Genomic DNA, 12,170 nt, shown 5'->3' with positions numbered 1-12,170 from the left:
AGTGGGAATGAATGAAAATGGAGAGATGAACGGAGAGAAATGGAAATCCTTCTTTAACTCCTATCATGGATGGCTGAAAGATAAGGGTCTGTTGAAGACAGTGGATGTATGGATGAATGCATGCGCTCATTTTGAAGGAAAGATTGAAGAACTAGGAGACGGATGTTAGACTGACAAAAACCGGAATGACAAATTTTTCTCCCTATCTGCCCCCAACGTCACCCCCAACCCAGTACCAGAATTCCCAGGAACCCAATTGCTGGGTTTGCCCCAGATGTGGACAGCAGAACCCCTTGACAGTAGACATCTGTGTGGCATGTGGAGGACCGAGACCCCACCCAGCTAGACTATTCACAATGAGGACGGTAGTTGTTCCAGGAGCACCAGGAGCAGCAGCAGCAGCAGCGGGGGGGGACGCAGTTGTTCCAGGTCAAGAAGCCAGTACAATGTTCATGTATAGACCATGGAGTCCCTCAGAACAATTGGCGTTGAGTTCCCAGTTGCCAGATCCGTCCCAGTCCCCGATGGGTTTTGCCAGAATGATAAGAACCATACAGGATACGTATAATGCAACTAGGTTGGATTTACAAGGGGTAATTAAGGGAAAATTGGCAGATGAAGCCCGCTATGATAGGTTGATAGATGAGACAAAAAAACAGTATGCCAATAGGACCGGACCCGTAGATGCAGAATGTAATGATGCAGCAGCCGGAGTCCTATTCGCAGCAGCGTTGGTAAAGGCATGTAAAGACAGACAGGCAGAGAGGCAGGTTACACTAGAAGACCGGGTTCAAGGTAAGGAAGAAGACCCCAAAGATTACTTTTGGGCATTAAGGAGAACTTGGTCAGAAATGGGATTTATTCCCGAAAATAAGACTAGTGAGAGGGTATTAGCAAGTGCTTTCATGAATGGACTAAAGAAGGAGATTGCAGAGAAGGTAAAAGCAAGTAGACCAGACTGGAGATCAGTGAAAGCAGAGGATTTGGCTAGAATAGCCCAGGGGGCACAGCATGACATAGCGCAGGCAGAGAGCTGCCAGAGTACACATAGTAGAGACTACTCCTAGAAACAATAGAGACAAAGGACGGACTGCAGGAGGGGGACAGAGACTATGTTACGGATGTAAAAAGCCAGGACATTTTAGAAAGGACTGTAGGACCCACCCGTATCCAAATGCTCAGAGTACGGGTCTCCAGCCGACCAAACAACACCCCCATAGGATAAGGGTAGCTTGCACATGAACCCCCTCATCTCCTTACCCCCCACTCCCAGTTGTATAGTGCAGGTGAACCTACCAGGGGGACATGAAATAGATTTCCAAGTAGATACGGGGGCCGACAATTCAGTAATTACGCAAGGTGATTGGCCATACACTGACACTGATTTTTCACATCATGTCATTGCCACCCCCTTCAATTCCCTGTCTGTCCTGCTCCCTGTCACCAAGAGAATTCCCCTGCAAATTCAAGGAGCTACTGTACATAGCCAGCTCATGGTATCGCCCCGAGGCCAATGTAATCTTTTGGGAAATGATGTGTTGTCCCAATTACAAGCACATATTGAATATCATCCAGATGGCACTGTCACCATGACCCCAGGTTTAAAACCAAGAACCCTTTGCAAAATTATGTCGCTAGATATTGCAGGAATAGAAGAGAAAAATGAGTTTCCTCCGATATTGGAGCATGCTGTGCCACATGACTTTTGAGCCTCAGACAAAACAGATGTCGGTAGGTTAAGAGTTCAACCAGTAATGGTGAAATTAAAACCAGGAGCAATCTTACCTCAACAGAGGCAGTATCCCCTTAGCTCGGCTCAGGAGAATGCCATAGCCCAGCAAGTCCAAAAATTACTACACAGGGGAGTCCTAGTCAAAACCCAGTCCCCTTGCAACACTCCCCTGTTCCCAGTAAAGAAAAAGAGCGTGCCAGGACAACCAGCCGCATATAGAATGGTCCATGACCTTCGGTTGATTAACAAAGCCACAGAACTTCTAACACCAGTTGTGCCCAACCCGCATACTCTTCTGTCACAGATACCTTCTAACTCTCTTTGCTTTTCAGTGGTCGATTTGGCAAATGCATTTTTCAGTGTACCATTACATCCTGACTGCCAGTACCTGTTTGCTTTCACATTCCAGGGCAGTCAATATACATGGACAGTGTTGCCACAGGGTGCCCAGAATTCACCCACAATGTACACTGCAAGTCTGCAGGAAATACTGGAGGGATGGTCTGAACCACATATCGTTGTTCTGCAATATGTCGATGACCTGCTCATTTGTGCCCCCTCCAGGAAACAATGTCATAACGCAACTATATCACTTATGTTGTTTCTCTATCGCGCTGGCTGCAAAGCGTCGAAAGATAAGCTTCAGTTTTGGAAGTCAAGAGGTTTCCTGACGGCAGCAGGACACCCCATAAAGAATGCTGATGCGGTCCAGCAGTTAATTGATACACTACAACTACCCAAAAAAGTAGCTGTCATAAAGGTAAGAGCACATACCAGACGCACCAACCAGGCGAGTAGAGGAAATGCGATGGCAGATGCAGCAGCAAAAACAGCAGCCTGCAAGCCACAACAAGGGTCAACAGTAAGTCAGTTAAGTGCCCCTAAAAACCCCTTTGTGTCGGAGGACATCTTATCCCAAATGCAGGCTCAGGCTCTAAAGGAGGAGGTTGATAAGTGGTTAAAGGAAGGTGCATGCCTGAATGAAGCAAATTGGGTATGGGGGAAAGGGACACGACGATGCCTTCCAAGGGCACTGTACCCAGCGGCTGCCCAGATGCTACATGGGCCGACACATTAATCTAAAACGGCTGTGATGAGTGTGATGCAGAAACATTGGGTGGCACCAGGATTCTCCACCAGTATCCTGGTGCCACTACACATAATCAGGGTAGAGTAGTTAAAACACCACCCAAACACACCCCCGGCCCCTCTATCCATTCCAGAGACTGCAAATTGATTATATTCAGCTGCCAAAGTCAGGATCATGGGAATATGTGTTGGTCTGTATTGATTTGTTCTCAGGATGGCCAGAGGCTTTCCCGATTGCCAAAGCCACGGCTGCGGCAACCGCAAAGAAACTGCTTGCGGAGGTGGTCTGCAGGTATGGGGTACCAGAGGTAATTGAGAGTGACAGAGGTACACACTTCACAGGTGAAATAATGAATGAAGTCATGTCAGCTCTTGGAATTCAACAAGCATTCCACACCCCATGTCACCCGCAAAGTAGTGGTAAAGTGGAAAGACTGAATGGGACATTGAAATTAAAAATTCAGAAAGCCATGGCTGAAAAAGGAAAACCATGGCCGGATTGTTTACCGCTTGCTCTGTTTTCAGTAAGATATGCGCCCAATAAAAAGACTGGACTCTCTCCATATGAGATATTGTTTGGCAACGTACCCAGCCTAGGGTGTTTCTATCCGCAAGCATTAGGAGTGAACAACCATGTGCTAAGTTCCTATGTGAGGGCTTTACACAAAAAGATTAAGCAAATACATGATAATGTCTTCAGTTCTCTTCCAGATCCAGATCAAGACTCTAGCAGCCATACGCTGCAACCTGGAGACTGGGTGGTTATAAAAAGACACGTGAGGAAAAGCCTAGATCCACGGTTTGACGGACCCTTTCAAGTTCTGCTGACCACAAGCACAGCCGTTAAGCTAGAGGGAAAAGAGACCTGAATCCACGCATCCCATTGCAAAAAGATACTAGGAGAACCAGCGGACAAAGAATGAAGACATTGTTTATACTTACCTGCATCCTTGCGACCACAGGTGCATGGACTACGTTGGGCACTACAGATGGAGGCGACAATAGATTCATTAAACACCATCTTGCTCTAATCGATGGACTAAAGGAGCAAAACCAGACTATTGCTAATTGTTGGATATGTACACATGCCCCTGTAACATCCACTAGCATACCCTTTCTCGCTGTTCCAGTCTCATGGGAAGAGATAAACTTTTGGGTGAACTGTTCAGATACTTGGGCCAATAATGCCACACAGAGATTGTGGAATACCACTGTTGGGATTCCCATAGTAGGGTGGACAAAATTTCCCTGGTGGCAAGGGAACATGACGGGTCAAATAATTCCCAGGTTGTATATAGCATTTAAAGGAGGGGAGTGGGTACCTCGTAACAAAACAAAAATTACTGATCTAGAGAAAATACCTGAACAAGGTTTAAAAATAAGTTTTAATGCCACTTCAGGAAGCAGTGATGCCTTTAAACCTTCCCTGTTGGAAAGATATCTACACACTTCTAATTGTGTGAATAATGTCTATTTTAAAAACGGAACAAAGGATACCTGTACCAACGTACCTGGCAATCTACAGTGTAACGAAAGCTCAAGTTATCAGAAAGGTGCACCTACGTGTGGCAATCCTGATGCTGGCTATTGTTCCCCTGTAGGTCAAGTGCCTGGGTGGTGTATGATGTCAAATGTTTCTAAGTTTGTTGATTTAGTTCACCGTTTAATACTGCAACATTCAGCACTATGGAATCTCCCCTCATCCATGTATTGGGTATGTGGAAACAAGGCTTTCAAGTGGCTCCCAGTAGGAGTAACAGGAACTTGTACTTTAGCCAGATTGACACCCGCAACTTATATTGTTACTCCAGACCAGCTAGATCCTTTGTCTATCCCAAAACATACACTGCATAAGAGATCAGCAGACAATAAAGAAAGACCAAGTGGGAGACCCCATATAGTTCAAATGGGAGGGGTAAACAAATGTTTCAGTGCATTGTTTATATACCCTATGTTGACACAAATGTGGGATAAATTAGTAGAAGCTACGGACTATCTTGATGACCAGATTTGGGATATTTTAGAAATAGTTAACGGATCTCTTGCAGTACAGAATCAATTGATTATTGTCACAAACCAACATACCCTTGTACTAGATTATTTAACAGCAGCACAAGGAGGAATGTGCCAGATACTAGGGCCCGCATGCTGCCATTATATAGACAATTCTAGTGTATTGACGCTGAAACATAAGTTAGAAGACGTGGTAAAATTAAGGAGACTTTATGATGAGGCCAACCTCAAGAATCAGGATTCCTGGTGGGCAAACACCTTTTCCTTTCTAAATCCCGTTAATTGGTTTAAAGGTATCGGTGGGTGGTTGGCTGGTATAGTGCAAGCTATTTTTCAGGTTTTCGAATGTGTCTTGCAGTTTATTTGGTTTTTAAGTTTTTTCTAATGTGTATTCAGCGTTGTACTAAAAGAAAATATAGAAATTCATATTGATAAATGAAGGAACAAAATGACGGAATGTTATAGCAGAAGATGAGGCCCCTCAAGTTCAAAGACCCCATCTATGCTATATAAGTCTGACAGTTACTTTAGGTCAAAACAACAGTTAAATGTTCCTTCCTTGTATCAATAGAGACTAACGTGTCCTTGCTAGTCCTTGCTAGTAATCAGAATGTATCCGATTAAATGTGTCTAATTAAATGTGTCCGATTAAATGTTTCAACACAAGCATAGACATCACGAGAACAGAAACCAGCCTTTGTGTGCTAAATTGTATAATCGGACCATATATGGTAAATCCGTTTCCTGCCTTCAGGGTGTATATAAACCCTATGCTTTGTAATAAAGTTAGAGCTTGTTTGACACATACATCCTGTCCTGTGTCTCATTCTCTCCGATATCGTAATCCAAGGATAGAAGACCCAGAATGCAGTGACGTCACTAGCGTTTCCCGACAGGTAACAATCCTGTAACTATCACCTGTACACTATAGCTGACAACTTGCTGCATCAGCCACGATCAGTGTTGGCACCGACCATGGACATTTAACCCCTTAGATTCTGCTGTCAATAGTGACTACAGAATCTAAATAGTTAATAGAGTGTGGGGGCTCCCTCTTTAACCCTGAGATCTTGATTGTGTGGTCCTTCCTGATGTTTGCCATGGCAGGTAATGGCCAATTAATGGCCTTAGAGTCTGCTGGCTATAGCGGCCTGTTCAGAAGTTATCAAAATTTAGGTGGTAAAAATAAACTTTTCATTCTTGTCATGCCACTTTCCATTACTTCCTGAAAAGAACCAGGAGGTTTAATGAACTATCTGAAAGAAATTTTAACTACGTTGAGGGGTGCAGTTTTTAAAATGATATTACTTTTTTGGTGGTTTCCAACATATAGGACTCCCAAAGTCACTTCAAAACTGAACAGGTTCCTATAAAAATAATTTTTGAAAATTTCCTTGAAAAAATGAAAAATTACTGCTACATTTTTAAACCTTCTAAAATGCTAACAAATTAAAACAACATTTTACAAATTTTGCTGATGTAAAGCAGACATGAGGGAAATGTTATTTACTAATGTTTTTGTGTAGTATGACTATTGGGATTAAAGGGAGAGTCATTCAAAGTTTGAAAATTTAAATTTTTACAACATTTTTGTCAAATTTCTGATATTTTTTATAAATAAACCCAAAACATATCAACCTAAATTTACCATTATTATAAAGTATCATGTGTCACAAAAAAACAGTATCAAAATCAATGGGAAATTCCAGAGTTATTACTACATAAAGTGACACTGGTCAGATTTAAAAAAAAAATGGTTCGGTCACTAAAGGGTTAAAAATGATTATATGGGCAGCACGGTGGCTCAGTGGTTAGCATTGCAGCCTCGCAGCGCTGGGGACCTGGGCTCAAATTCCACCAAGGACAACATCTGCAAGGAGTTTGTGTGTTTTCCCCGTGTTTGTGTGGGTCTCCTTTGGGTTCTCTGGTTTCTTCCCACACTCCAAAGACATACTGATAGGGAATCTAGATTGTGAGCCCCAATGGGGACAGTGATGATAATGTCTGTAAAGCGCAGTGGAATTAATGGCGCTATATAAGTGAGGAAAATAAATAAATAAAAATTATAATTAGAACAACTTTATGTTTCACATCATCTAAAAGACAAATGTGATACTTAATGTTGGCACAAATAATAACTTTTTAAATCTTACTCCTAATTTATGTTGTTAACAGCTTATTTAAAAAAAAAACTGTAAAATGCTGTAATATAGACCATTATAGGCCTTCTTTTACAGAGTCATTTCCTAGAGATAAAATCCTACACAAAACAGGTCTTTGTAAGCGACTAATTTCCAGCATCTAATGGGCCCAGGTAAAGATGTCATTAGCAGATGAGCAGTGCCCACACAGGAACAAGGGGAAATGAGTATCAATTGTTGTATATCATTTTGAAGCAAGGATGGTTTTAAAGGGCAGTAAACTAGGCAATTGCCCAGGGCCCCCAAAGAAAATGAGCTACACTATCTGTTTCTGGTTGGCTGGTCCTGCCAAAAATGGCAGGTTCGACTGACATTACTTAAATGTTTATGGCCACATTTGGCTCACCTTGTTCAGCTTCTGGTTACAAAAGGTCAGAATTGGATCCCAGAGACGTATTAACAGGTATCTAACCCTTCACTGCCTCATTAGATTAGCAGGGACATTATCCCCTTCACTGCTCCTGTCTAAGGGTCTGTTTACATGGACAGAGCGGAGGCCCAATACAACCGATCGGTAAACTCTTACTGATCGGCGGTCATGTAAATGCATGAATCCACAGGCAGACTAAAGTAAATGATGCACACTGAACGATCTGTAATAGATCTCTTAGTGCACATAGGCTGCCATAGTTCTCGGCAGTGCAAATGCTGTGTACAAAGGACGATGCGCTGTCGAGAAGGATGCTTTTTTTATGCAGCACAAAACGTGATTTCACCCGATTGCAGCCTGTTTACACAGCAAGATAATCGTGAAACAAACGTTTTTAACAACACTCGTACGCGATTATCTAGCAGTGCAAGTGCAGCTTAACTGAAACGATAGTATCACCCGCTCCACCGTCGTAGACAACCAGTCACAATATACAACTGTTGGTTAGAAATTGTACATGCACAGATATTTTGCAACAGGGTCATTTCCATCAAAGGGGTTGTCTGGGAATTACATATTGATGGCCTTTTCCATAAAGTAGGTCATCAATATGTAATTGGTGATGGTCCGACACACAGCACCCCACTTATCAGCTGAAAACTGCTCCAGCAGTGAACTTGAATGGGGGATAAACAGCAGAACTCTGCTCCTGCCACTAAGCAATATAATGGGCTCCTGTATTCCTCTCTTTGTATAGCATAGTTCCAGCCATTGCTGGAGCAATTTTCAGTTGATCAATGGAGGTGCAGGGTGTCAGACCCACATCAATCTCATATTGATGACCTATACAAAGGACGTAAGACCCAGATAACCCCATTCATTTTGACTGGGCAACACACTACACAAAGAGCTTTAGCACACTACACTGTAAGCAGCTGCTATGTTTTTATATATATACAGTACAGACCAAAAGTTTGGACACACCTTCTCATTTAAAGATTTTTCTGTATTTTCATGACTATGAAAATTGTACATTCACACTGAAGGCATCAAAACTATGAATTAACACATGTGGAATTATATACTTAACAAAAAAGTGTGAAACAACTGAAAATATGTCTTATATTCTAGGTTCTTCAAAGTAGCCACCTTTTGCTTTGATGACTGCTTTGCACACTCTTGGCATTCTCTTGAGCTGTTGTGAGAGCAGCTTGACTGTATGGTGCGCAAAAAGTGCCCATCAAGCCAATACAACTTGTGGGAGGGACTTCAGGAAGCATGGGGTGAAATTTCTCAAGATTACCTCAGCAACTTAACAGCTAGAATGCCAAAGGTCTGCAATGCTGTAATTGCTGCAAAGGGAGCATTCTTTGATGAAAGCAAAGTTTGAAGGAGAAAATTATTCTTTCTAATAAAAATCATTATTTCTAACCTTGTCAATGTCTGGACTATATTTTCTATTCATTTTGCAACTCATTTGATCAATAAAAGTATGAGTTTTCATGGAAAACGCAAAATTGTCTGGGTGACCCCCCAAACTTTTGAACGGTAGTGTATATATAGCTTTTTAAGTAATAAGAAATACTCTATAAAACTATAATGTTGGAGAATCACTGCTCAGCCATACTTCACATTTCCGTATTAAATAAGTGACCTTTTATCAGTTTGATCATTTTACACTTTCCACACCATGTAACAGTGGCTGCCAAGATAAAGATGAAACATATTTTTCAATCTCCCATCTCTGCTGTGTAGATATAACCTTGCAAAGTTTAGTTTCCACCTTCAACCAAGGGGGCGTTACTTTTTCCCCTGCATGATGAGGACTAATCATAAGCTGGAAGTGTCATACAAGGGAAAAAACATGCATCCAGAGAACCTTAGAACAGAGTCTCTCTGTATAATAAGGAACGACATGTAATGACCCTGCTCTCCTCACTGATCTCACTGCCGGCACCTACTGTGATTACAAGAGGTAAGGAGAGTAGAGCAGAGCTGTGTCATTACATGCCTTACCATATCACACAGATAAATCTGGCCCTGATCTTCTCTGAGGGCGTGTTCTTTTTTCCCCTGCATGATGCCTCTTGCTTCTGATTGGTGAGTGTTACATAGATGAAAAAATAACATCACCCAGAAACGAGTCTCGGCTAACATACCCTTAGTTAAAGAGGAAATTACACTGTGCACACCATTATTAGACAATTTATATTTTTCATTATTCATTTTATTATTGAACAACTACAGTGCTGTGAGTCAATAGAAAAGGTTAATAAACCTGAAAATTTATGAAAGTAAAATTGAGGTTTTGTCTTTCTTAGGAGAATATCTAAGTGTGCAGAATTGGACAAGTATTAGGGTGCAGAATTATTATGCAACTAAATGAAAAACATACATTTTCCCATCTCAATTGGTTATTTTCTTTTGCTAAAGTGAGAATGATACCCAAACACCTCAAAATGTACAAAAGTAGATTTCTGACATTTCACAAAAAAAAAAAATCAGTTGGTAATTTTTTTTTTAACACGTCTTTTGTGACCCTGTTGACTATTTGCAACAAAACTTTTGATGGTTCTGTGATTCATCCATTAAGCATTCAAGTTTATATAGCTCAGAGTTGGAAAATTTGCATAAAATGATGATATGGTTTAAATACTCACTTGTCTAATAATTGTGTGCAGAAGCTAACACCTCCACAATGGAAATGAGAAGTAAAAAATAAGTTTTATTGAGTTCTGCAGCCACTAGTTTAACATTCTAAAACTGGTGTCTGTTCCACTTTAACACAATATAATCTACTTGTTAAGCATAAAGTGTCAGTAAAACGATGATAACATCTAAACATTCATGTCAATAGCGAATTACCTTTCAGATCATCAGGGAAAATAAATCTCTGGAAGGGAAGAAAATCAGATCATTAGCTTGTAAATTACTGAAGTCTGGAATAATTACATGTACAAATCTAAGAGAAGACAAAAAGTAAGGCTATGTGCCCACGTTGCATTTATGAAGCAGAAAATTTCTGCTGCATAAATGCAAGTCCTCTCCCGGAAAAACGCATGCGGAATTCCGCACGCGTTTATCGCGCATTTTTCGCGCGTTTATCACGCGTTTTCCACATGCGGAATTGCCTTGCGTTTTTTATGCATTGGACAAAGGCAATTCCGCTTGCGGAAACGCAAAATTAAATGACATGCTGCGGATTTTTGAACGCGGCATAAACGCTGCGGAAAAATCCGCAGCATGTGCATAGAACTTGCGGAATCCCATTGGGGACCATGGGGTGCGGATATACATGCGTTTTTCAAGCGTTTACGCTGCGGAAATTCCGCAGCATATACGCTTGAAAAATGCTACGTGGGCACACAGCCTGACAGTGAAGGTCTCACATTTGTTCAATTAAATAATCAGGAACAATTGAGAGGTTTTAAAGATCGCCTTTGAATTGTGCTGCTGCCACATGGTCTAGTATTGTTATAGGGGCCTGAGCTCCATGTTTCTGATACAAAGCTCCAAATTCTCTGCTTCCCCTTTAAGTCACAGCTTTTTTGTCTGATGCCGATCTCCAAATCTGTATTTCTACACACACCACTGTTAGATTCTCACTGCAGAAGGACAATGATGTCACTAAGGATTATTTTGCTGTATTCTGTGCCAGAATATGGAGACTCTGATACATGTATTACAAGTAAAGAATGTAATAGATTTGATTACAAAGCCAACCCCCCCAACATCATCCTTAAAATACAAGAAGTAAGATACTTGATGCCTACCGGCCTTCTGGAACATATTGGTGTGTTGGGGTTTTCCTGTAAAAATAACAGGTTAACACACTAAATTTTCAGAAATAAACGTACTATTTTGGTAGGGCCATACAGTGTGACTAGCCGTGTGCAAACTAAGCTCTGCCCACCCTGATGGCCAATTGCCCCACAGTTTTGTATCACAATCGTGCGACCCTTGGCCCGCTATTGGTAGGCGAAGCTTAGTCTGCGCTCTTGACACATTGCCACTGCATAGTCTAGCCCTACCCTTAAATCCATTGCAGAAAATAACAGAAGTTCTCTGGACTTTGGAGAGGGGAGGGGTTGTAAATATGTAAATATATTCAATGACTAATAATAAATGCAAATTAAATAACTAGATTCCCTGCACCGCTCCTGTCTTTCCGTGCTTTCCTGGCGTGACTCTGCACCAAAACGCCACAAAATAGTATAGACTATGACACTTGATCCTGGGTAACTATTCCTCTCTAGAACATCAGATACTAGATTTTTTTATGTATGGATTTGTTTAATTTTATGTATATTTTAGCTGTGACTTTTAATTGTTTGAAGTCAACAGATGAGGATCTATCGGAGAGTTTTTAGGAGTGGACTATTGTTTCACCCAGATAAATAGTTCCGTATTACAAAGTTTCGCATACGTTGTTTTTGATTGACAATAGTTGCGTCCAAATCGTGGCTCTGCCTTTTTTTTTATATTGGCAATATGTGATGAAATAAAGGATTCAACCATGGAATAATAACAAAAGCAAATGAACAACAGCAAACAGGAGAGAGGCGGTAAGTGGGAATTGTCATACCAAACATATCATCTTTATGAATTCATAAGTTCACTTAAAACCCACATATGGAAAATCAGTTAACAACATCAGAAGTTAACATCTGATTTTCCAGGACATTTCAAAAACTACACATCTGATTGTCATAATGTAATTTATTTTTGGGTTTGGAACAGGTTATGATACAGAGGGCCCATATCT

General features: G+C 41.2%; 1 protein-coding gene across 1 annotated transcript in view; it reads right to left on the bottom strand.

Annotated features, from left to right (window-relative positions):
• The window catches only part of FAS (Fas cell surface death receptor), an 83,973-nt gene that overhangs the window by 14,862 nt on the left and 56,941 nt on the right, over positions 1-12,170 (bottom strand). Inside the window, exons 8-9 of the mRNA XM_073685527.1 lie at positions 11,179-11,214; positions 10,271-10,298 (exon numbers count right to left, since the gene is read on the bottom strand). Coding sequence (XP_073541628.1) covers positions 10,271-10,298; positions 11,179-11,214 — 64 coding nt within the window. The remainder of the gene's footprint in view (positions 1-10,270; positions 10,299-11,178; positions 11,215-12,170) is intronic.

This window comes from Phyllobates terribilis, unplaced genomic scaffold (assembly GCF_046119375.1).
Source record: "Phyllobates terribilis strain yellow unplaced genomic scaffold, ASM4611937v1 Scaffold_5__5_contigs__length_657084704, whole genome shotgun sequence".
NCBI classification, from domain to species: Eukaryota; Metazoa; Chordata; class Amphibia; order Anura; family Dendrobatidae; genus Phyllobates; species Phyllobates terribilis.
Note: the sequence above shows the minus strand (reverse complement) of the source record. Positions and strands in the feature narration are given on the sequence as shown.